The 26,781-nt window shown below is 43.1% G+C and overlaps 1 protein-coding gene across 1 annotated transcript in view; it reads left to right on the plus strand.

The window, feature by feature from the left end:
- Nucleotides 1-26,781, plus strand: part of FAM168B (family with sequence similarity 168 member B) — a 34,134-nt gene that overhangs the window by 5,274 nt on the left and 2,079 nt on the right. Inside the window, exons 2-5 of the mRNA XM_033860325.2 lie at nt 1,718-1,798; nt 10,217-10,300; nt 25,538-25,680; nt 25,813-25,990. Of these exons, the coding sequence (XP_033716216.1) occupies nt 1,729-1,798; nt 10,217-10,300; nt 25,538-25,680; nt 25,813-25,990 (475 nt within the window). The 5' untranslated portion in view covers nt 1,718-1,728. The remainder of the gene's footprint in view (nt 1-1,717; nt 1,799-10,216; nt 10,301-25,537; nt 25,681-25,812; nt 25,991-26,781) is intronic.

The raw sequence follows: 26,781 nt of genomic DNA on the forward strand, positions 1-26,781 counted from the left end.
GTTAAAGAAATAAGATAATTACTTAGGTAATGAGTATCAATATCAATCACTGATATCTCCAATTTATTTCGACTTTAGAACTTGTTACAAAGGCTAAGGACTTGACCAGGTATAGTTTCTACTGAACTGCTTGGTTGTAAATATTCTGAGTCAGGTGAGCTGAAAATATGAAGTGGTTTGTTTTTGCATTTTGCCTTTGTAATGGAATTTGATACCTAGAGTGTTTTGAGGTGCTTGTGTTTTTTAGAAAGTCAGCAGGTAGTTGCACCTTTTTGTGTGTAAGACATTGTTATTGGGGCTGAAGTTACTGCAAATAGGGCTAAGTTCCAGTTCCCTATCTACATTCTAGCTGAGGATGTGGTGGGGAAGGCAGACACTAAAGCAAATACATGTACATTTTATGTTTTTCTTTTGTTTCTTTTCTTTTTTTTTGGCCATGCCACACAACTTGCAGGATCTCAGTTCCCCAAACAGGGATTGAACCCCGGCCACGGCAGTGAAAGTCCAGAATCCTAACCACTATGCCACCAGGGAACTGCCTGTTTTTCTTTTTAAATAGACTTTTTTTTAAAGAGCAGTTTTAGGTTCACAGCAAAACTGAGCAGAAAGTGCAGAGTTCCCATATACCTGTTCCCCCCACCATTGCTGTTTTATTTTTAAATTTAAGATCCCCATTGTCCTTACTGCCACGTAAGTCAGGGAATACTGAATAGTCTTAATTTAGCTCACACTTTAAGAATACACTGGGTGATAAAAAATTCAGAGGATGGGATAAAACTATGGTTGTAGCTGTGCAAGTTCTTGAACTTTTCAGGCAAAAAAGGTTGGGAATTGGGCTTCCCTGGTGGCTCAGTGGTTGAGAGTCTGCCTGCCGACACAGGGGACACAGGTTCATGCCCCGCCCCGGTCTGGGAAGATCCCACATGCCGCGGAGCGGCTGGGCCCGTGAGCCATGGCCGCTGAGCCTGCACGTCCGGAGCCTGTGCTCCGCAACGGGAGAGGCCACACAGTGAGAGGCCCGCGTACAGCAAAAAAAAAAAAAAAAAAGGTTGGGAATTATAGAATGGGTTAATAGAGTTGCTGGGCTGTGCTAATTTGTCTTTTTTTAGGAAATAGACATATATTTAACCTAAGTTATTTCAGAAATAGACAACAGTGCAAAGCGAACACTAAACCATCCCATCTAGAGGCAATCACTGTTCATATTGTAATTTCCTCCCAGACTTTTTTTCTGTTTGTGCTAGAGGTGCACATGCCCATATGTGTAGGTGCAAATTTGGGAGCATACTGCATTATAGTATTGTACTGTTTTTTCCCCCAGTTACCATGATATCAATCTGTATTTTTAAACACTTTAAAAAGCAGCTGCATGCTATTTCATGCTCTGGATAGATCTGGTTAAGACTGTTCTCTGTTATAAGGACATTTAGATTATTTATAGATATTTTTTCACAGTTTTAAGCAGGGACACAGAGAACACTTTTTTCCCTTAGCTTCTGATGGACCGAAGAGAGTTATAAAGGAAAGCCTGTGGTGTCCTGGTGGGCACCCATTAGGACTTTGGCGTTCCTTTTCTGTTCTCTGTTGGTTGGCAGCAGCATGAAATGCCTCGTTTTATTATATACTAGAGAAAGGACTCTTGTTCTTTTGAGACTGATGATGGAGAAAAACCTGAGAACAAAAGTGCTTGGCTAAATCACTTTTTTTCCCTTTTTAGTTCTTGAAATCATGAATCCTGTTTATAGCCCGGGTTCTTCTGGGGTTCCCTATGCAAATGCCAAAGGAATTGGTTATCCAGGTAAGCAAGTAAAATTTTGTTTCCATTATTGAACTTTGAACACGTGGTGAATTTCTGTGTCACTAAGAATGCTTTCGATGGACAAACCCAGCTCAAGTGGCTTAGATAGGGAAGAAAATGTATTGGCTCACGGAATTGAAAAATCAGGAGCTTGGTCTGGCTTTGGTCAAAGGCTGATCTGGTGGCGTCAAGGGTGGGGATTGGCGTCTAGTTTCTCTGCTTCCTGTGCTCAGCTCCGCTTCCTCAGTGTCCTCTCCGTGTGGGTCCCTTTCTGACCATTGTGGTTCTGTGGTGCTCAGCCCCTCCCTTGGCTGTGAGTCTCTTCACCTGGCTCTGGCTCTCATCTTGTTCCTTCCATGCCAGCACCCGGGGCCAGGAGGGGAGTCTACTGATGAATTTAGGCCTGAGTCGTGTTCCCCACTTCACTGAAGTCTGCTAGTCCAACATGGGCTGTGATGGAGGGGGTGAAGCACAATTTGGGGGAATAGGAGTTGGTGGTCAAAAATAGCAAATTGTCGTCCTAATTGAAAGGAATAGTTATTTGTAGTATTACAATTGTGGGTTTAGGTGATATGGTGGAACAGATACTCTTAAAACCCCGTTGCTAAAAACCCCTGGGAAGTTAAATAAAACATTTCAAAAACGTTTAACTGAACTTGCAAGAAAGTAAGAGATTTCTGCTGCTGAATATGAAAACGACAAAAACCAGAGCATTGGGCCATTGAGTTGATGTGCCTGTCCTAGGGGCATTTATTATTTGTGGGTTTTAGCAACCTATCTGGGGACAGAAATTGAGGCCTTTGGCCCTTGTAAGGCTGGGAGTTGGAGTGGGACCCCTCATCAGTCTGATTCCTCCAGAGGGTGATACTCACATTGGAGAGGTAGACTAAACAATCCATGCACTGGCTCCACGGGGAAGTTCAGTTTCTGCTTGGGCTCTGGGAAGGGAGAACCCTTTTCTAAGAATTTGTAACTATTCAGGGATGTTTCAGGCTCTACTTTGAATTACTTGTCCTTCCCAGGAGGTCCATACATCGAGAAACTAACATAAAAAAAGTCTCTAGGCGGCACTATTCCCTGGAGCACCTGACAACAGCAGGTGCAGAACTGCTGTGGAGGCAGATGTTCTCAACCCAGGTTGTGTGGGTTTCCCACAAAGTTCTGCCTGTTAACAAGTCAAAATTATTACAGAACACTGTGATGTTATTCGTCATGTCAGAGTCACCAGTCATGATAGACAGCAGGAACAAAACAGGTAAAAACCATGTCACACAAGCATGTTTAGAATTACTGAAGATGCAAAAGAAAGAATCATATCGAAAAGAACCAGCTGGAACTTAAATGGAAAAAAAAAGGCATTTGAACAAAATTCAAGTTAAGCTGCAGATAAAACACTGCTAAAGGGAGGACCAGAATGCAGTATAAGGAAAGGGGGAAACAGACTGGTTAAGAAATAGAGGTGTTAGGATGAGAAGTTTTGAGGAGAATTAAAAGGTGCAGAAGGACCAAGTAGAGAGACTAGAAGAAAAGGAGTGCCAGAATTTTCCAGAATTGATAAAAGGTGATTTAGTGATAAGGCCTACTGTCTTTAACGAATTAACACTAGTTTAAACAGAAGGCTAAATAGCTGAAGAGAATCCTGTGTAAATCTGAAACCAGGGAATAGGCAAAACCTGATGGTATTAGCATTACCTATAATGAAACATTGGTTGCCTGTCATACCAGTTCTGTGCACTTTTTAAAATTTTATTTTTTAACATCTTTATGGGAGTATAATTGCTTTACAATGGTGTGTTAGTTTCTGCTTTATTACACAGTGAATCAGCTATACATATACATATATCCCCATATCTCCTCCCTCTTGCGTCTCCCTCCCATGTGCACTCTTTTAGGGGTTTTTTTGGTCTTAAAATTACATTTAAAAGAAAATTTCTGCAACTTTAAATGTGTTTAAAATGTTATCGTTTCTTCGTATTTTATCCATTTCTTTATACCTGTCCTAACTATTTTCTTGGTTTTAGTATTTTAGTCTCCTTGACTTTCATAAAACTCTCTAGATCAGCAAGGGTTTAGTGTAGGAACTAGTAACCACTCTAGGTATTTTGAATGGGAGTGGGAGTTAAATAATGTGCCTACAGAATTTTGAGGCTAGCATAACTTCAGTACCAAAAACTAACGAGACATTACAAGGAAAGAAAGTGCTTTTATACCATTTTATACTTTTATACTAGTAAACGGAGAGACTTGTCCATAACTTTCTAAAATTTACATTTAATGGGAAAAAAGAAACACTTCCCAACAACTTCATCTCTTAATTGTAGTAATATGGTAACTGACATATGGTCAGCCCTTCATATCCGTGGATTTTGGGTATTGTGTCCTGGAACCAATACCCCTAGGATACTGAGGAATGACAATAATTGGGTTCATATGCACCATCTTACTGTTATTTTCTAATTGATAGCACCTGGGTTTTTTGTTTTGTTCACTTTCTTCTTTTGGATTAACCAAGTATTTTTCATTAAATTTTTCCTTTTAATTTTTGAAAAATTCTTTTGCTATTTAGTGATGACTCTAAAGATTACAGCACTTTTTGCTCCCCCTCCCCTCCCCCCTCCCCTCGTCCCCTCCGCTCCCCCTCCTTCCCTCCTCCCTCCACTCCTCCCTCCCCTTCTCCCTCCCCTCCTCCCCCCACTTCTCCCTTCCCTCCTCCCTCCCCTCCTCCCTCCCCTCCTCCCCTCCTCCCTCCCCTTCCCCCTCCCCTCCCCCTCCCCTCCTCCCCTGCCCCTCCTCCCTCCCCTCCTCCCTCCCCTCCTTCCTCCCCTCCTTCCTCCCCTCCTTCCTCCCCTCCTCCCTCCCCTCCTCCCTCCCCTCATCCCATCCCCATCCCCCTCTTCCCTCCCCTCCTCCCTCCCCTCCCTCCCCTCCTCCCTCCCCTCCCTCCCCTCCCTCCCCTCCTCCCTCCCCTCCCTCCCCACCTCCCCGCCTCCCTCCCCTCCTCCCTCCCCTCCTCCCTCCCCTCCTCCCTCCCCTCCCTCCCCTCCTCCCTCCCCTCCCTCCTCCCCTCCCCCTCCCCTCCCCCTCCCCTCCCCCTCCCCTCCCCCTCCCCTCCCCCTCCCCTCCCCCTCCCCTCCCCCTCCCCTCCCCCTCCTCCCCTCCCCTCCCCCTCCCCTCCCCCTCCCCATCTCCCCTCATCCCCTCCCCATCCCCCTCGTCTCCCCCTCCTCCCCTCCCCTCCTCTCCCCTTTTACTGCATGTCTGCTAGCAGTGAATTTTGTTTTAGTTTGTGAAATGTTTTTATTTTGCTTTCATTTTTGGAACATATTTTTGATGAGTCTGTTGGTTTTCTGTGGCTGCTATAATAAATTGCTACAAAGTTTGTGGCTTAAAAACCACAGAAACTTATTCTTTCACAGTTGTGGGAGCCAGAAGTCCAAAATTCAGGTGTTGGCAGGGCCTCATACCCTCTGGAGGCTCGAGGTAAGAATCATTTCTTGCCTCTTGAAGCTTCTGGAAGCTTTCAGCATTCCGTGACATGAATAGCCTTGTGGCAGCATCACTCCGGCTTCTACTTCCATGGTTACATCATCTCCTCCTCGTCTGTGTTTCATATGCAGACACTTGGCGTTGGGTTTAGGCCCCCACTACCCGTAATCCATGATGATCTTATCTGAAGGTCCTTAACTTATGTCTACAAAGACTCTTTTTCCAAATAAGGTAACATTTATAGGTTCCAGGGATTTGATGATGTATCTTCTGGGGGGGGGGGGCGGGGTTTGCCTACCATACTGAGTATACAGTTTTAGGTTGGCTGTTATTTTCTCTCAGCACTTTAAAGGCAGTTGTATTGTCTTCCCGTTTCTGTCAGAATTATTTTTGTTTCTTTGGAGTTAGTATATCCCTTCCCTCCCCCCTGACCCCCGACCCCGCTGCTTTTAAAATATCTTTGTTTTTACTGTGAAATGGCTAGATGTGATTTTCTTTGTGTTTATCTTTGCTTAGTGCTCACAGAGCTGCTTGACTTTGGCTTGATTGTTCAGAGGGCGGTAGAAGGAAGAAATGGGGAGGAAAAAATATCTCCTCTGAAGTGAAGGTAGTTTTTCCAGAAGAGTGGGCTTTAGTCGCACTTTAAGGAGAACACTTTTAAATAGCTTGGAGAGCTCAAAACTGCTGTTTAGGGAACTGAAAGCCAAATGAGCCAAGAACAACATTTAAAGGAAAACCGTGGCACAGCAGCGGAGGGTGAGGAGTTGTCTCCAGATGGTTCTGAGCACAGGGGTGAAGAAGCAGGGCTCCTCCCAGAGGCACGGAAAGTCTCGGGCATCCGGCTCAGCGGCAGAGGGCAGGGGCTGGGGGGGGGTTTCTCTCTCAGGGTCTCCCGGGGCACTCACCCCTCCCGGCCCCACCCCACTACTGCCTTCACCCTTCCTCCCTCCACTTGCGAAACCCAGGGGCAGCTTGAGCCCCCAGCAACCCTCTCAGCAGCCCAGATTCTCCCCCAGAGCCTGGCAAGTTCTAGGACTGGAAGCCAGGCTAACAAGGCTGGCGCCAGAGGTGCAGTCGGGCCTGGAAAGAGTGTGTGGCGGGCACTGGAGCCTTAAAGCCCACCCACATCCTTCAAGAGGAGGGAGGAACGCATCTTTCTAACAGTACTTCTCAGGGGTCACCGTGCTCCCCACCCCATGGTGATCCATGCTCACTTGACACAGACCACCTCCTAATTGTCCCCCTCAATTCCGCCCTAAGGGGTCCTCTGACAGGGGTCTGTGACAGCGTGGGTCAAGACCTCTTTAGTCAGCTGAGGCCAGTACTTCAGGGGTCCCTCCAGTCCCCTCCCTGTCGTTGTGGTGTCCCGTCCTCCCCCCCCCATACTTTATCTAATAGAGGAAGGAGTGCAGTCAAAGGACCTGCGAGCCTGTGGGTGAGTTTTAAGCCCGAAAGCCCGAGATGCAATTAAATATTATTGGAACCTACTGTAAGGTGGGGGAGGGGAGGCTAGGAGGCTGCGTCCCACCGCAGTGGGTCCAGCTCTGGGACCCTGCACCCCCGCATCCCCTCCCTTGCTTCCCCGACTTCAGCAGCAGGAGCTCCGCAACCCCACCCAGTCCTTTGCAGCTCCCCCTCCTGGATTCCCTGCCGGATGCACAGGTTGGCCCCTCCCCACCCACTGGCGGAGCACTGGAGGGCAGGGGTTAGACGAGGGACCAAAGGGACCAAAGCTCCCCGCACGGCTCTTCTAAACAGCAGGGGCGGCTTGGAGCAAACCTGAGCTCTAGTTTTCTAAGTCATAAGAAATACACAATTTAAAGACCTTGTTGGCTGACTGTGGTCTGTGTTATCAGTTTATCTTTTTCTATTTCACGCATAAGGTCCTGTGTCTTGCCATTCCTAGTGTTTTTTTCATGAAATGTAATAAACAAGTGTATTAAAAATTATAGGTAATCCGGTTGATATCTTCCTTTGTTAACCACACAGCACGTTGCTTGATCTTTTTTTTCCCCCCAGCTTTACTGAGGTATGATTGATAAATAAAAACCGTATATATTTAGGTTGTACAACATGGGTTTTTTTAAGGTGTATGTGATGATTTAATGTATGTATATGTAGTGAAATGATTACCACGATTAAGTATCTCCAAATATCATCACATTGGGGATTAGGGTTTCAACATGTAAATTTTGGAGGGGACACAGACATATCATGCTCCCAGGCCAACTATGTCCATATATTCTAATTTCGCCTTTGTTGCACGAGGGTATCGGACCCTGAGATGGAGTTAGGAGTTCAGACGTTGTGGGGGTGGGTAACGCTTGTAAGGATCTGGTGGGGTGGAAGCAGTACTGGGTGTGGGAGCCTGACCCGAGTGTGCAGTGTCAGCAGGCTCATTGGGGAGCCCTGGGGCGGCACTGGCAGTTAGAGGAGGCCTCGGCAGGCAGAAGTGGCCCTGCAAAGCCCTGCTGCTGAAGGCTCTCCTCCCACATCCTCCTCCCCACAGCCGAACGGCAGGTTGTTTTCTGGAATCGAGATGCAGGTGGTTGTGGTCACTTGGCTTTGTCAGCTTCTTGATTGTTCCCTGTCGGTTCGCCTTGTTCTTATTTGTATTTTATAATACATAGTACTGCTGCATAACCCTTCATCTTGTGGGGGTTTCCATAGTTTTATTCAACCAGTTCTTTGCATGGGTATGTTGTTTGAAGTCTTTTGCTATTCCAGTAATACTGCAGTTGATAGTGTTTGTGAATATTATCTTCAGGGTGGATTCCTTGAGGTGGGATTGCCAGTGGAGAGAGTAAATGCAGATGATTTTTTTTTCCTGTTATTCTTTTTAAAAATTTTTATTTTATATCGGAGTATAGTTGATTAACAATGTTGTGTTTCAGGTGTACAGCAAAGTGATTCACTTATACATATACATGTATCTATTCTTTCTCAAATTCTTTTCCCATTTAGGTTATTACAGAATATTGAGCACAGTTCCCTGTGCTATATAGTAGGTCCTTGTTGCTTATCTATTTTAAATATAGCAGCGTGTACGTGTCATCCCAAACTCCCAATCTATCCCTCCCTCCTACCCTTCCCCCCGGCAACCCTAAGTTCTTTCTCTAAGTCTGTGAGTCTGTTTCTGTTTTGTAAATAAGTTCATTTGTATCTTTTTTTTTTTAGATTCCACATATAAGCGATACCACATGATATTTGTCTGAGCGATACCACATGATATTTGTCTTTCTTTGCCTGATTTACTTCACTTAGTATGATAATCTCCGGGTACATCCATGCTACTGTAAATGGCATTATTTCATTCTTTTTAATGGCTGAGTAATACTCTGTTGTAGGTATACCACATCTTCTAACGCAGATGTAATTTTAAAGGTACTGCCGATTTCCCTTCTTGCGTAGGATTTTTACTGCTTTGCACTCCTACCAGAAGGGTGTGAGACTGTTGTTTACCCCACAACCTTGCCAAGAAAGCGTGTCCTCAGCTTTTGGATTTGTGCCAGCCTGAAGTTAGAAATGGTAGTTGGCAGTTCTCTCTGTCCATGTCTTCCGTTTTCTTTTGGGTTTTTGTTTTTTTAACTTTAAAAGTTACTTATATATTAAGTGTACTTTCCCTTTGTCTACATAATTTGCTAGTATATTTCTTGTAGAAAGCTAAGTCTTTTTTACACAGCTAGTGGTATTTAAGTTTTTGTTTTTATGAAGTGATTGGGATTTGGGATCACTTCCAACCTCTTGCAAGAGGGGGAGTCTGGGCAGTGTAGTTTTTAGCTTGCCAGCCCCTGCCTGCCGGAAAGGAGGTAGAGTCGATGTTGGAGGAGACAGTCCATGGTACTCGCCAAGGGGCATTTTCAGGAGGACAGTACTGTGACTGGGAAGATGGACAGGAGTGGGAGGGAGCAGTGGTTCTCAACCATGTTGATTTGGAACCCTGCAGGTTAGAATTTTCTGGAGGGATTACAGCTTCTCACAACCATTTGTGTAGGTAGTAGACTAGCAAACCTGGGTCATCTTGGCTCTGTGCCCTGAATGTAGAGAAGGCTCTTTAAGGCCCCATTGTCGCGTGGTGAATGGATCGAGCTGAGAGCTGTGAGGGACGTGGAGCGAATAACTGAGGCCCCTCTCTGGTTTTTTTTTTTTTTTTTTTTTGCTGTACGCGGGCCTCTCAGTGTTGCGGCCTCTCCCGTTGAGGAGCACAGGCTCCGGACGCGCAGGCTCAGCGGCCATGGCTCACGGGCCCAGCCGCTCCGCGGCATGTGGGATCTTCCCGCACCGGGGCACGAACCCGTGTTCCCCTCATCGGCAGGTGGACGCTCAACCACTGCGCCACCAGGGAAGCCCGCCCCTCTGGCTTTGGCTGAAACACTAACGTCTTTCTTGATGGTTCTGTTGTGTTCACGTGATCAATTAGTGGTTGTAGTTTAGTCTTATTAAGGATTCCTCATTTGTGTTAATAAAGGTCAGGTTGCTTGCAAACGGAATGTGTGATTAGATTTTTCCCAGTTCCATTTGTGTATGGTGCTGGTTAGAGCCCATTTAGCATGTGAAGCTTGCAACACTCTTATTACTCTTGCTAAGTAATAAATTAGGCAATTAGAATCGAAAATAAAACTGCCAGAAGAATTGAGAGTTTTCTGACTTCAGCTTAGGATATATATTTTTTTTACTTCATTCTAATTCAGTTTCTGTCAAATAAATTTAGAAAGTTGTAAGCATTTATACTCTTAGGTTTAAAAGACTCGTTTATGATTGTGACCCATCACAGCTCTGAGGAGAGGAGACAAGTAGAGACCACCTGCTCAGCACCCATAGCGCTGTTGGGCTCCTGAAGTCAGTCTGGGGGTTGCGGTGAAGAAGCTGAGGACAGCTGGGTCTGTGGGAGCCCTGGTTTTAAAATCACATTGTTTTTTCTTTTTTCTACAGCTGGTTTCCCCATGGGCTATGCAGCAGCAGCTCCTGCCTATTCCCCCAACATGTACCCTGGAGCGAATCCTACCTTCCAAACAGGTAAGCAGGCCATATGTGCTGGGTGGCAAAAGTGCTTTGTCCATGTGGCTGGGGGAGAATGTCAAGTGGATGGATTTTGAGAAGGGTGGTTATAGAATTGGGATTTGGGGTTGAAATGATTTATTGGTTCATAAAATTAGGCTTCTTAACAAGTACAATAAAAGCTTAATTCTTATTGCACATAAAGCTTTGTATCAGTATATTGCATTTCTGGTGTCCTTCCACAACACGGATCTTCATTCCATCATAGCTTGTTACAGGTAACTAGTTGTGCCAGAACATGTATGTATTTATGAAATAGTGTTGATTATTAGAAACTAAAGATCATGTTGCCATGTTAATAAGTAGAATTTCCATGTTGCTAACATTTTTAGAGATAACTGATTTCTCTCTAGAACTTGAGCACCTTGATTATGGCTTTAAAAGAAAGTCTTGTTTTCTATGTAAGGTGCATGAGAATAGTTTCCGATTTTAGAAATCAAGTGGTACAATTGAAAGTGGAATTTGTTTGGGTCTGGTCCTTGTAAAGACAGTTTTTTTTAATGGGACTTTCCTCTTTGAGCCTGCATTTTGGTGTTGGCTCATTCCAGGCTTTATTCACCCAGGATGGACTTTGTGATTCTGCTGCAACAGTGGTGACCTACACTCTGACCTGAAGGCTCAGCCTCACGTGTCTGCCGGGGTGCTTCTTTGTCCCTCAGAACCCCTAGCCTCACATGGTTAACTTGACAGGAGAGGAGACAGCAGCAGTGTCCTTTTCCTGAGTTCTTCCAGTTTGATAATCATAAAATTCTTCCTTCCTTCCTTCCGTGGCCCTTCTGTCCATGACTCGCATTCCATTCCCACTCTGACTGCCTTTGTTCACCCTGTAGCTCACACCCAGAGAAAGACCTTCTTAGCTTGGTCTTCCTGCTCCCAAGCTTTCTCTCCTTGACTTCACGTTCCCTGCACTTACACCAGAGTAATGTTTGCAGTTATGATGGTTTCCCATGACTAAGACACAGTGAAGCCTAGAGTCCCAACTTTAAATCCCTAGCTCTTTGACACATTGACCTGTTCTTTCCAAAAGAGATTTTGTTTTGTTTTTGCATAGCTTTTATTCACACTCTTTCTCCCCCAAGAACTAGAGAACCTGCTACTTTGTGCCATCTTTTGGGATCTGTTATGGAACATCCCTTCCCTGGGACAAGCAGTATTATGTTATTACTCACTAGATTATTTAAGGGCCAAATGGCACCACCATCTCCTTTTGTGAAACATCTCATCTTGTTTAACTTTTTTAAAACAGCTCTCTGGAGGTCTGAATGATGTTCAGTAAACTGCATATATTTAAAGGGTACTTGATATGATGTATGCCACCTTCTCAGTCTAGAGTGAACATATCACTCATCCCCAAAAGTTTTCTCCTGCCCCTTTGTGACCTCACCTAGGCTCCAGGAAATCACTCATCTGTGTTCTCTCACTACAGATCATTTGTAGTTTCTAAAATTTTGTATAAGTGAATCATATTGAATGCCCTTTTTGGGGGACTGGCTTTCATCCAGGATAATTTTTGACATCCATGTTGTAGTGTATATCAGTAGTTCGTTTCTTATTATTGTTGGGTAGTATTGCATTGTACAGAAATAGCACAAATTGCTTACCCATTCACTGGCTGATGGACATTGGGACTGTGTGCAGTCTGAGGCTATTACACATGAAACCGCTGTGAATACTTGTGTACATTCTTTATGTGGACATACCCTTCCATTTCTCTTGAGTAAATACAGAGGAGTGGAGTGGCTGGCTCTTAAGGCAAGCGTATGTTTAACTTTGTAAGAAGCTGCCACACTCTTCCAAAGGAGTTGTGCTATTTTATGTTCCCACCAGCGGTGGAAGAGAGTTCAGTTTCCTTTATATCTTTGCTAATACATGATATAGTCATTCTTTTTAATTTCAGCCATCCTAGTGAATATGTAGTGATATCTTACTGTAGTTTTAATTTGAACTTATCTAATGACTAATAATGTTGAACATCTTTTCGTGTGCCTGTTTGCCACTTGTGTGTCTTTGGTTAAGTGTTTGTGTACATCCTTTTCTGCCTGTCAGTTTTTAAGTTTTTTTTTTATTGTTGGGTTTGAGAATTCTTTATTAGATATATGATTTGCAAATATATTTTCATAGTCTGTGGCTCTTCACAGTGTCTTTAAAAGAGCAAGAGTTTTTAAATTTAATGAAGTTCACTTTATCATCTTGTTCTTTTATGAATCACGGTTTTGGTATCGTTTCTAAGAAATCTTTGCCTAACCCAGCATCACAAAGGTTTTCTCCTAGAAGTTTTATAATTTTAGGTTTTACATTTAGGTTTATGACCTATTTTGGATTAATTTTTCTGTATGGTGGTAGGAATGGATTGAAGTTTATGTTTGCATAAGTATTAGTTGTTTTTTACTGTATGTGATCATGCTGCAGACAACCATAAAATGTCACTGTTCTAGAATTCTCCAGCGTAGCTCACTTGTACTCATTTTCTCTATGGAGTACAAATTGATGTAAAAATGTACTAAAAGCTTCCGACTTTCTTATTCTTTTACAAAAAGAGCCTCAGGTTTATTTGAGGCTGGTGAAGCCGTTTTCCTTGCCCAGGGTGTGAAGTGCTCCCCTGAAGGGAGAGTTTGGTGTTTATCGGGCTGGTGCTGGTGTCTGATAGTTTCCTCCTCTGGCCCACCTGTAGAACAGGTACCATTCCTCTTCTCTCGCGTGTTTCCTTTCTCGTAGGGAGATGGGCCCTTTCTTGCCTCTTTTCCAAGACTGCTCTCAAGCTGTTCCTCTAACCCAGAAGCTGGGGCGGGCAGGTGGGAGTAGTGGTCTTGGTGGGAACAGTGGCTGCCAAGAGGGCCTGCCTTGTTGAAAGGGGTGTCCACTGATGGGTGCTGGATAGTGGTCGGCTGCCACACTGCTCGCCCAGCATTGCCAGATCTTCAGATTTTTAGGAGAAGCTGGGAATAAAGATGTATGTGAAATTTGTGAATGAAAAAGATAAAAGGCACTTGGAAGGTCCTGCCGGTGTGCCGGTGTCATGCAAGTGCTTGCAGCCACCTGATCTGAGTCTAGGCTACAGCTGTGCTCCCTTCTTTTTCTGGGATCCTCAGCATTTTCATAGCTTGAATTTTTTTTTTTTTAACATCTTTATTGGGGTATAATTGCTTTACAGTGGTGTGTTAGTTTCTGCTTTATAACAAAGTGAATCAGTCATACATAAACATATGTTCCCATATGTCTTCCCTCTTGCGTCTCCCTCCCTCCCACCCTCCCTATCCCACCCCCCCGGCTGTCACAAAGCACCGAGCCAATATCCCTGTGCCATGCGGCTGCTTCCCACTAGCTATCTACCTTACTACGTTTGTTAGTGTGTATATGCCCATGACTCTCTCTCGCCCTGTCACAGCTCACCCTTCCCCCTCCCCATAACCTCAAGTCCGTTCTCTAGGAGGTCTGCGTCTTTATTCCTGCTTTACCCCTAGGTTCTTCATGACATTTTTTTTCTTAAATTCCATATATATGTGTTAGCATACGGTATTTGTCTTTTTCTTTCTGACTTACTTCACTCTGTATGACAGACTCTAGGTCCGTCCACCTCATTACAAATAGCTCAATTTCGTTTCTTTTTATGGCTGAGTAATATTCCATTGTATATATGTGCCACATCTTCTTTATCCATTCATCCGATGATGGGCACTTAGGTTGTTTCCATCTCCGGGCTATTGTAAATAGAGCTGCAATGAACATTTTGGTACATGACTCTTTTTGAATTTTGGTTTTCTCAGGGTATATGCCCAGTAGTGGGATTGCTGGGTCATATGGTAGTTCTATTTGTAGTTTTTTAAGGAACCTCCATACTGTTCTCCATAGTGGCTGAACCAATTCACATTCCCACCAGCAGTGCAAGAGTGTTCCCTTTTCTCCACACCCTCTCCAGCATTTATTGTTCATAGCTTGAATTTTTAAATTAACTTTTTCAGTGGGCTTTTTTTTCTTATGTGATGAGTAAGCCAAAATTGTCACTATAGAAAAATTAAACAAAATTTTTCTCCATTTCTGCTGCTTTCTCAATGTTCTGGTTCTCTCACCACCAGATTTTTGGGCAAAGCTGATGTATTGTATAGGGGTTGTGTATGTAGCTTTTAAAGCACTTTTGCAGCCCTAACACTGCTTATTTCTTAGCTCTTACAAGTGTGACGTAGGGAGGTTTTAGAGAACCTTGTGAGGAGATGTCATGTCTTTTGCTGAAAGATTCCATCACTCAGAATCTGGAAATGGAGGTGATATTCATTTCATCCTCATGAACAAGCCTAGTAGGCTGAGTACATGTGCAACCAGAGAGGGCTGTCTGTTTTTGGAATCAGAACAGTATATTGGAAAGAGTTTGGGCTGTAGCATTACCAAGATATGGCTCAAATCCTGACTCTGTCACTCCTGGGAAAGATGTTTCATTTTGGGCATTTTGTTTAATGAATCATTATATCTCCTCAGCTGTGTTAATTGAGGATTCTAGCTGCAAGCACGCAGTCAAGCTCCCAAGGCACCAGGGATGCACATTCAGGCTTCTGTTCTGTTCCCGCTTACAGCCAGGAGTATCTGTAACTAATATCTGCATTGGTCATCTGAAATCATCAAGAAAACATTCAGTTCTTTTTAGTAAGCTCTATGTAAGAGGTGATTTAGATATTACATTGGCACATATTTTTAAAAGATGAAAACGTTGCTAGGAGTGATGAAAGGCTTCTCTGGTTGCTGCCATGCATGACTGGATGGCGGATAAATTGGGGAAACATTTTTGGAGGACAATTTGGCAATATAATAGAAAAAACTTAAAAATGAGAATAATCAGTTATGCAAATATTTATGTATACATGTAGATATATCTAGTAAAGTAATGGTTTGATTAAACTGTCGGCTTATTTCAGTGTTTAACTGGTCTTATACTTGTTTATGAGGGATACTTAGTAAGTGGAAATGCTTTACGATGTGTCACTTTCTTTTTAAGCTCAGAATTATGTCCATGAAGTAAGATCCCAGGTTTGTTTAAAAATTAAGTTTCACTTAAGGCGGGCCACACAGGAGAGAAGAGCATTAGTGTGTTAATAGGTTGTGGGGTCATGGCCTCTGTTTCTCTCTCTCACTTAAGTTAAAGGTTTACATTCACATAGTTTAAAGATTCCTAATTTTCCTTCCTACCCCTGTTACTGTGACCCTGTGAGCATTGCTCACTGCTGTGAACGAGTGGCTGTTTTCTTCTGCAGTTACTTTTTCTTCCCTGGACCTAGTGTCCTTTATTAGATTTCTGTAACCACAAAGTTAATTAAACCCTCAGCTTCCCCCCAGGTGTGGGGTCTCTTCTCAGCATTTTAGGCCACGTAAGGTGTTCGTGTTTTCTTTTCTTGGTGGTGTCTTTTTGAAACCCTCTCTCCTACTCTGGCCTGGGCTGCTTGTCCTCTGGGCCTTACACTGGGTCGTTCTCCTCCATCACCCCAGGGAGTTCTCTCCTCTTCCCTTCCACTTGATTCCTTGTCTACTTTTGTAGTTTACTCTTCGGTTTTAGTGGAGGATCTTTTTCAGTAATCTCCCAGGAGAATATGGGAGAGTCACAGTTTTGAGATTTTTCATGTCGGAAAACATTTTATTCTGCACTCACACTTCATTGTTAGTTTGTCTGGATATAGAATTTTAGGCTAGCAGTTATTTCCCCTCAGAATTTTGAGGACATTGCCGAACTGTTTGCCAGTTTTGTTGCTGCTGCTGAGAATGTCGGTACCTTTCTGATGCTTGGTTGACTGAGCTGGGCGTCTCTTTGGTGCTCTGTAGTAGTTCTGTCTCCAGGTTATGAAATTTCATGATGCTGTGTTTGGTGCAGGTCCTTCCTCCTCACATATACTATATGTTTCTGAATTTCCAAATTTTCTAAATAAATGTCTTATACTCAGAAAGTTACTATACGCAATTTGTGTGGTAGGCGGTACTTTTGGGGAAAAATGATCTGTTCCGATGTAAAAAGCTTCTGGCCCCTCACAGCAGCCTGAGAGCAGTGGCCCTGTGCGTGAGTTCTGCCCAGAGAGGAGGTCAGCCTGCAGTGATGCATGTTTGCTGAGAGTGAGGGGGAAGAAGGCTGTGGCCAGTGTTGTCTGTGTGGCACCCTTATGAATCGTCTTTAGGGAAGGAGCATCTGGAAAGCTGTTAGTGTTTTTGAAAGACAAAGCAATGCGTGTGTTTGGTTTTGTATTGTGAATGGTTGGCAGATCTAAATATTATTTCACAAAGTGTCTAGTTTGGATACTATGAGATGTATGTATATTTATTTATGTATTTTTAAATTTTAAGTTCATAAGATTCCTGTTGAGATTCTCTGGTGTGAGACAGTGGATCTGGTGTTATATAAAACAAAAAGGAAAGTGCCTATACACACTTGGTTTTTAATTGACTGGGGGACATGTTTGCTTTCCTTGAAATTGATTTGTCTCAGTGTTGGATAGAAAGTGATGTAATATTCATGCCCATACAAAAAACCAAAATCAATTTTCTCAAGAGTTCAGGACATAGCTCACAGTTACAAGAATAAGCAGTAAGATAATATATATTAAAAATTGTTGCTATAATTAGTAGAAATAGTGGGTGACTATTTTTCCAACATACAGAGAAGCTGAAAAAATTCACAGTAAGCATCTACGTATGGACTGCCAAGATTCTATAATTAAACTTTTTAAAATTGACTTTTTAAAAAAAATTTATTTTCTTTAGTTTTTTGGCTGCGTAGGATCTGAGTTGTGTGTGGGCTCGTTGTTGTGGCGCGCGGGCTTCTCCCAAGTTTGGTGCGTGGGCTTCTCTCTAGTTGTGGCATGCGGGCTCCAGGGTGCGTGGGCTCTGTAGTTTGAGGCACGCGGGCTCTCTCATTGAGGCGCGCGAGCTCAGTAGTTGTGGCGCGCGGGCTTAGTTGCCCCGCGGTATGTGGGATCTTAGTTCTCCAACCAGGGATCGAACCCGCGTCCCCTGCATTGGAAGGCGGATTCTTTACCACTGGACCACCAGGGAAGTCCCTAAAATCAACTTTTAAAATTAAACATTTTACTCCATCCATCCTTCAGTCCATCTTGTTTTTTCATGTGTTTTGAAGTAAGTTGTGGATGTCAGGATGCTTTTCCCCATCTACTTCAGTGGGCATATTGTTAATATTTGTTTACGGTTCTTTTAGGTTTTGTTTTTAGGTGAAATTTACATACATGAAATGCTCACATTTTAAATATACCATTCATTGTATTCTGACAAATGCATACACATGGTAGCTTCTTGGAGTCATCTCTTTATCTTCAATAAAGTGTACATATGAGGCAGGTGTTATAAAAAAGATATCTCAGATGATTAAGAGACCTCAGGCTTGCTGGATGGGTTTCTGCAGCAGTAGGCCTCTAGCCTCCCTTAAAAGAAAAGCTCGACATCATAAGTTGGCCTATTGTTGAATGTGGTAAATAAGGGACTTTACCTTTTTTTTAGTGGATATGGTGGGCCAGAAGAGTGCTTCTGAATCAGAGGACCTCTCTCTGGAGAGTTGTATGCTTAGATCTTCCTAACTTTGCTTTCATACCGTGTCCTTAGAAGCTTACTCAGGTGGACAGCTTCCAGCTTCTCTTCAGTCCAAGCTCCAGGCTCTTTCTGCAGTTTGAACAGAGACAAAATTGTCATGGACTTTCTTATTAGGAATATTGATGGCTTTTTTAGAGGCTCTATTTTCTCCCAGTTTTTCATTCAGGTCATGAATGCATTGCTTGTGTGTTTTCACTTCCTCAGACAGGTTCTCCTTTCTCTTCTCATTCTTTTTTGAATCACTTTATCCTGTAGAACCATGACTTTCCATAGAGGGTTGGCTGTGTATGTATTGAACATTGGCATATTTTACCTTTATTTGTCTTTCCAGCTAGTACCTAGCTGCCAGGTTATCTTTCAGATCAGATTGCTGAAGAGCCATGCCTTCCTAGCTTACGGCCTTTTTAAAGGCTCAGAAAGCTTTTATGTTCCTCTCCTAGTAGCAGGGGACCTCTGCCGCTTCCTTCCTTGTCCCTTTAGCTCCTGCATGACTGTTGTTTCCTGGAAGGTTTTCTTAGCTCCTCTCTCAGTTGTGTGTCACCATCAGAAGGCATTATAATTTTTTCACCTTATTTACTACAAAACATTTTCAAATATACAGAAAAGTTGAGAGAACAGTGTAGTGAATGTCCATAATATCCAGCACCGAGATTCATCAGTTATCATTTTGCCGTATGTGCTTTATCTACCATATAAAGATGAGTGTGTGTGTACGTTTTGTTGTTTGGTTTTGGTTTTTTCTTGAAGCAATTCAGAGTTATAGCCTTTTTTGGCACTTGTCCTGTGGGCTTCAGTTTGACCCTCAACATAACATAATGAGGATGCTCTTCTGCATGACTGTGGTACTGTTATCATACTTAGAAGCAGTAATTCTCTCATTTCATTTTATAATTCATATTTAAATTTGCCCATTTGTCCCAAAAAATTTAAAAAAGATTTGGAAATAGGATCTATTCAAAATTTACATGTTGAATATTTTATAAAGTTGAGTTTGTTATGTCTCTTGTCTCTTTTAATCCATAAATCTACCTAACCTTTATAAAACACCTTGAAAGACTTTTTATTATGAAAAACTTGAAATAACAAAAATACATAAGTACACAGCAGGATGATGGCCACTTACCCACACCCTAGCCTCAGCAGTTACAAGTATACACAAGTACACAGTACGGGGTCCACCTGCCCATGCCCTAGACTTAGCAGTTAATAGCTTACGGTTGATCTTTTCCATCTGTACTCCTGTCACTTTCCCCTATATTATTTTGAAGCCCATCTCAGACATCACATTCATCGGTTTTTCAGTATTATCTTTAAAAGATGAATTTAAAAATACATATCATCACACCTAAAAAATAACTATAATTAATACTATCAATACTACAATCAGTATTTATATTTCCAGTTGTTTCATCTATGTCATGGATGTTTTTTAATTGTACAGTGAAGAAAGGGGGGGACCTGGTTGGTTCCTTTTAACCTATGAAAACTGGCTAGCACCAGAAATTCTGAACGTGATTTTCAAGTTTGAAGTCTAGCACTTGTTCTCAAAATATGCTAATTCTGTGAATATTTTGATTTTCCGACATTTTTATAAAAACCTGATATCCTTTTGGTCAGATGTGAGTTTAGTGACTCCAGTGAGGCTCTCTTACTTCAGGCCAGTGGGACCACGTTTAGCAGTGTTCCCCTGTGAGTTAACTCAACGATGCCGCTGCTGCAGGGTTGTGAGAAGTGGGAAGGAGAGGGTAGCTCGCGGTGGAGGGAGCTGTCCAGACCTACTTTGCCTCCATCCACAAGCTTCTGTTTTTGAGACGACCTGCTCCTGCTTTTGCCAGCCAGGACTGTGTCAGTGCTGCTGTTTTGGTGGTCTCTTTCCTTGTGGTTTTCCCCTGAAGTCAACACCTTGTCAAGAGGGCTGGACCTTTTGACAAGCCCTGTTGGCCCCAAGCATGGCGTGTGATGTTGGTGATGCACTCTGGCAGTTGGCAGCACTCTGCCCTGGTGCAGTGCTTCCATCACCATGACTGGTCACAAGTGTGTCCAGGCACCAGCGCCTCATTTCCTCCTCTGATGTAGTCAGTCATTTATGGGGAATTAGGAGCTATCGCTGAGCCGTCTCCTGGGAGTGTCAATGCAGGGTTAGAAGTTAGTGGCTTTCATGATTACCTTTTTCTTTGTAATTAAAGAAAATGTTTTGCCACCTTATTGTGGTGTAATTGGTGTACAACTAAGTACATGTATTTAAAGCTTCAATTTGATGGGTTTTAACATGTATATACCTGTGAAACTATCACTTTCCTTTTCTGTCCCTCTTAAAGACCAGCAGATGAGCAGCTAGAGAGAGGGATTTAACTGCTCTTGTCTTTAATGTTGCTTTTCCAAATCCTGAGACTCTTTATTCTACTCTCTTTCAGCTCAAAACTGGTATTGAAATTTGGTGTCTTCAAATTTTGGCATTGTTTTTACTTACATAATAGTTAATGAATTTCAAAATAATATAGGGAAACCTGGTGGGAATGTAAATTTGTGCAGCCACTATGGAAAACAGTATGGAGGTTCCTTAAAAAACTAAAAATAGGGAATTCCCTGGCAGTCCAGTGTTTAGGACTCGGCGCTTTCACTGCCGGGGCCCTGGGTTCAATCCCTGGTCAGAGAATTAAGATCCCACAAGCTGTGCTAGGTGGCCAATAAATAAATAAGCAAATAAGTAAATAAAACAAAAACTAAAAATAGAGCTACCATATAATCCAGCAATCCCACTCCTGATCATATATCCGGAAAAGATAAAAACTCGTATTCGAAAAGATACCCAGTGTTCATAGCAGCACTATTTACGATAGCCAAGACGTGGAAACAACCCAAGTGCCCATCAACAGGTGATTGGTTTAAAAAGGCACGGTATATGTGTGTATGTTGGAATGTTACTCAGCCATAAAAAAGAGTGAAATAATTACCATTTGAAGCAATGTGGATGGACCTAGAGAGTATTATACTAAGTGAAGTAAGTCAGACAGAGAAAGACAAATATATTGATGTCAGTTATATGTGGAATCTAAAAAATAATACAAATCTATATACAAAGCAGAAACAGACTCACAGACATAGAAAACAAACTTCAGTCTACCAAAGGGGAAAGGGAGAGGGGAGGGATAAATTAGGAGTATGGAATTAACAGATACAAATAGATACATAAAATAGAGAAGTAATAAGAATTTACTGTATAGCACAGGGAACTATTTCAATATCTTAGAATAACCTGTAATGGAAAAGAATATGAAAAAAACCCGTGTGTGTATAATTGAATCACTTTGCTGTCTACCTGAAACTAACACAATATTGTAAATCAACTATACTTCAATACAAAATTTTTTTTCTAAAACACATAAATAGGGAAACCTGTGAGGGTCTTTTCTCCTTAAAACAGATACGAGCTGAGCTTGGGAATTACCTGGTTTGGGCAAAGGAGTCATTGCTCAGTGCAGCTGGATCTGGTTTTGTCTGAGCACCTGCTCTGATGTGTGTGACTTTGGGGCATTAACACCTTTACCAGCATCTTCATCATGAACACCATGAGGGACACTCTGGGGAATAAACGAGAAACATGGCATTTAAGGTCTTAGTGAACCCAGGCACACCAAGTGCATGATGGTTCTCAGTGGGTCTCCAGGACTGACTTGGCCCCTTGGAGGAAAGGGGGACTTGTGGTTCAAAAAAAAGATCATTTAAAACTGGTGTATCTGTTGGTGGGAATGTAAATTGATACAGCCATTATGGAGAACAGTATGGAGGTTCCTTAAAATACTAAAAATAGAACTACCATATGACCTAGCAATCCCACTACTGGGCATATACCCTGAGAAAACCATAACTGAAAAAGAGTCATGTACCACAGTGTTCATTGTAGCTCTGTTTACAATAGCCAGGACATGGAAGCAACCTACGTGTCCATCAACAGATGAGTGGATAAAGAAGATGTGGCACATATATACAGTGGAATACTACTCAGCCATAAAAAGAAACGAAATTGAGTTATTTGTAGTGAGGTGGATGGACCTAGAGTCTGTCATACAGAGTGAAGTAAGTCAGAAAGGGAAAAACAAATACCATATTTGTTTTTGCCTTGTCTTTAACGTTGCTCTTGTCTTTAACGTTGCTTTTCCAAATCCTGAGACTCCACACATATATATGGAATCTAAGGGAAAAAAATGGTTCTAAAGAACCTAGGGGCAGGACAGGAATAAAGATGCAGACGTAGAGAATGGACTTGAGGACATGGGGAGGGGGAAGGGTAAGCTGGGACGAAGTGAGAGAGTGGCATGGACATGTATACACTACCAAATGTAAAATAGATAGCTAGTGGGAAGCAGCTGCATAGCACAGGGAGATCAGCTCGGTGATTTGTGACCACCTAGAGGGGTGGGAGGGAGACGCAAGAGGGAGGGGATATGGGGATATATGTATACATATAGCTGATTCACTTTGTTATAAAGCAGAAACTAACACACCATTGTAAAGCAATTATATTCCAAGGAAGATGTTAAAAAAAAGAACAACAAAAAAACCTAGTGTATATCCTGGAAGTCATTCATTCTTTTTTTCTCTTTTAGATTAAAATATAAGTACACCGCTAAACACAGTTCAATAAAGTGGTTTAAAATTTTTAAACTTTCATTTTTTTAATACTCAGCTCATTTTTAAGTTTGAGATATAATTTATGCAAATCACCCACATATTAAGTGTTCATTTGGATGGATTTTGACAATTGTCATACTCATGTAACCACCACCCAAAACAAAATACTGAGCACTTTTTTTTTTTTTTTTTGCGGTAAGAGGGCCTCTCAGACTGCTGTGGCCTCTCTCGTTGCGGAGCACAGGGTCCGGACGTGCAAGCTCAGTGGCCATGGCTCATGGGCCCAGCTGCTCCGCGGCGTATGGGATCTTCCTGGACTGGGGCACGAACCGGTGTCCCCTGCATTGGCTGGCGGACTCTCAACCACTGCGCCTAGGCTTTCCTTTCGCCCGCTCCAAATCATACACCACTCCCCCGACTTCTGTCACCATAGCTAGGTTTATTTAAGTGTTGAAAATGAGATCATGCAGTGTGTGCTCTGTGTCTGATGTCTTTTAAAAGGTCAGCATGCTTTGAGATTCATTCATGCTTTTGCCTTTTGATACTGAGTAGTATTTATATGGATGTATCATAATTTACCCATTTTCCTCTTGATAAACATTTGGATTATTTCCCACCTTTTGGCTATTCTGAGTAAGATTGGTGAACATTTTTTACAAGTCCTGTTGTGGAAGTATGTTTTCATTCTTCTAGGGAAAGTATCTAGGAGTGAACTGTTGGGCCCTATGGGAAGTATATTTGTAGCTTTATGAGAAGTTGTATTGTTCCATGGAACTCGTGTGAGCACTCTGCCATCTCAGCCGTTCTAGTGAATGAGAAATGGCTTCTCAGACTTTTTAGAAAGCAGTTTTATTGAGGTATAATTTGCATATAAGCCATCCTTTATAAGTGCACAGTTTGGTGTGTTTGGACATGTATACAGATGTGTGACACCACAAACAGTCAAGGGACTTCATTCCTGTGAAAGATGCCCTCATGCCCTCTGGCCCCTGGGCACCACTAATTGGTTTTCTGTCTCTGTAGATTATGTTGGTCTTTCCTAGAGTTTCATATCATGTGTTACTGTGTCTGACTTCTTTTGCATATTGTATTTTTCTTTTTTTTTGAGATTTATCCCATGTTATGTGTATCAGCAGTTCTATCCTTTTGGTTGCTGAGTAGTAGTATTTTGTTGTATGGTTGTACCACAGTTTGCTGGTGGTTTAGTCTGTATAAATCAGTGGGCTATGAACGCGGCAATTCAGGGACCCTCTCTTAACCTCCCTGGAGAAAAACTCCTCCGTTGGAATGGGGAGTCAGGAGGGGAGCCAGGCATCTTACTGCTTACCAGGTAGCCTCTGAATCCCTCTTCCAGATCGTGGTCCTTCGTCACTTCCTGGCAACACATGCTGACAGCTTCTAGGTCTAGGGGAAGGGGCTTTCCAGGTGTCAGGCTGCTGCTTGACCCTCTTCACTGCTGGCTGAGAGTACAGCTTTTTTGAGTCTGCTAAATTATTTTCCACTTGTACTTTTAAAAAGATTCCAAAATTATTAGGTTCTAAAATGTCTTTTCTCTATTCTTGATCTGTGTGGCTTTGTGTCTTTTTATTTATTAATCTGCTTTATTGTCATTTTGGGTGGGGACAAAGGCAAAAGTATGTGTTCAGCCTGCTGTACCTTAGACCCAGAAGTCTTTTTAGCAAAACCCTGGTGTTTAAACGACAAGTTTTTCCTTTTGTTTTTGCTGTAATTAACAACACTGTGATGAGCATGCTTACAGTTCAGCCTTTGTTCAAATCCATGCTTATTTCTTTTTTTCTTTTTTAATTGAAGTGTAGTTGATGTACAGTATTTTATAAGTTACCAGGGTACAATACAGTGATGCACAGTTATTAAAGGTTATATTCCATTTATAGTTACTGTAAATATTGGCTGTATTCCCTATGTGTGTCCTTGTAGTTTGTACCTCTGAATCCCCTACCCCTGTGTTGCCCCCCTCCTCCCTTCCCTCTCCAGTGAACCGCTGGTTTGTTCTCTATATCTGTGAGTCTGCTTCTTTTTTGTTATATTCACTAGTTTGTTGTATTTTTTAGATTCTACATATAAGTGATACCATACAGTATTTGTCTCTTTCTGATTTATTTCACTTAGCATAATACCCTCCACGTCCATCCATGTTGCAAATGACAAAGTTTCCTTCTTTTTTTATGGTTGAGTAACATTCCCGTGCGCGACCATATGTATGTGTGTGTTTCCCACACCTTCTTTATCTGTTGATGGACACTTAGGGTTGCTTTCTATCTTGACAATTGTAAATAATTCTGCTATGAACATTGGGATACATGTATCTTTTCAAATTAGTGTTTTCGTTTTCTTGGGATAAATACCCTGGAGTGGAATTGCTGAGTCATGTGGTAGTTCTATTTTTAGTGTTTTGAGAAACTTCCATACTGTTTTCCATAGTGGCTGTACCAATTTGTGTTCTTACCAACGGTGTATGAGGATTCCCTTTCCTCCACAGCTTCACCGACTTTTGTTATTTGTGTTCTTTTTATTCATAGCCATTCTCACAGGTGTGAGGCGATAGATCCCTCACTGTGGTTTTGATTTGCATTTCCCTGATGATGAGCTATGTTGAGCATCTTTTTATGTGCTGTGCTTGTTTCTTTAAGACAAATTTCTAGAAGTAGAATGGTGGGGTTAAAAGACATACATACTTTTAATGCCAAATTGCGCCCCAGCAAGGGCGTGCTGATTTAAATTCCGACAGGACCAGTGTTTCTTTCCTGTTCCTATGTAAGTATGCACTCGGTAGAACTTTCTCCCCACCCCCCGAAAAAAAAAATACTTGCACATAATGTCTAAGCAGTGAAGCCACATCTCAGCAGAGGTGTCAGATATGACTGTGGTCGGGGCTGGAACACTGCCTCGTTCCTCGCTGCATGCTTGGTTCGTCCCCTGTGTCTGGCCGAGTGTGGGTTTGAATGAAGGCTTTGGGCTTCTTTGTTTCAGGTTACACTCCTGGCACACCTTACAAAGTGTCCTGTTCCCCCACCAGCGGGGCGGTGCCACCGTACTCCTCCTCCCCCAACCCCTACCAGACCGCTGTGTACCCCGTGCGAAGTGCCTACCCCCAGCAGAGCCCGTACGCACAGGTAGGCCTGGGGCGCGCTGTGGGAGTCTTACGGGGTCTCCTGGGCACTGTGCTTGTGGGAATGGCCGATTTCTCGGGGCTCTGACCCTCTGGGTGTGGGACCCTGTGGCCCTCGTCTCTCTTCTTTCCCCAGCAAGGCACGTACTACCCCCAGCCCCTGTATGCAGCACCCCCTCACGTCATCCATCACACCACAGTGGTGCAGCCCAACGGCATGCCGGCGACGGTGTACCCTGCTGCCATCCCTCCGCCTAGAGGCAACGGCGTCACCATGGGCATGGTGGCGGGGACCACTATGGCCATGTCAGCGGGTGAGTCCTTGGCCCTGGGGTGCCTGCTCTGTGATGGCATGAGGGCTGGGGGAAGGGAGAGCTCACCAGTACTCTGACCCTTGGCTTTGACTTTTCATGGCTAGGGTTGTGTGGAAGGACATCTGATCCTTTTGGGAAGAAGTGGCATGTTGTGTTTTTCTTTACCTCCCCTCCTTTCTCTTCGCTCTCCTTTCAGTTGAGACTGGAGTGTGGGGTTTAGACCATGAGCCAAGTACCTTTTCCATAGACCATGACTGAGTAGCCGTCTCCAAATGGGATGGGGCCACTTTTTTTGGAGAGCTGAGTCACTTGGCTGTAGGGACAAGGAGTGACCAGATGCCTATGGCGAGCACATAGAGCTTGGGCAGAGGGGGGGGTACTTTGTGATCTGGGGGCTGGCCCTGTTGATCCTCCCCTTCAGTGTGGGATACCAGTGCAGGCCAAGCTGTCTGAACGGGGATGTTTCTATGAATCTAGGAAAGCCGGTCTCGTGTTCATAGAGATAACAGCTGCCTGTAGAAATCCTTTGGCGTACATTGATTTTATCTCCCCAGGCTTCCCCTAGGTCTGGAAAATAAACCACAGACAGAAGAGACCCGTGGCTGGAATGGGCCTGTCTCCATGGAACCTTGGAGTGTTTGAGGGCTTGACTGAATGTCTAGGGATTAGGTTACCTCCTGTGGGCATGTGAATTGTCTGTGGTGAGGGGCCAGGTACACACAATGCGTTTGGTTGCCCATGGCTGGGTCTTTAGAAAAAAAAATACATATGTGTGTGTATATATATATATA

This window comes from Tursiops truncatus, chromosome 7 (assembly GCF_011762595.2).
Source record: "Tursiops truncatus isolate mTurTru1 chromosome 7, mTurTru1.mat.Y, whole genome shotgun sequence".
NCBI classification, from domain to species: domain Eukaryota; kingdom Metazoa; phylum Chordata; class Mammalia; order Artiodactyla; family Delphinidae; genus Tursiops; species Tursiops truncatus.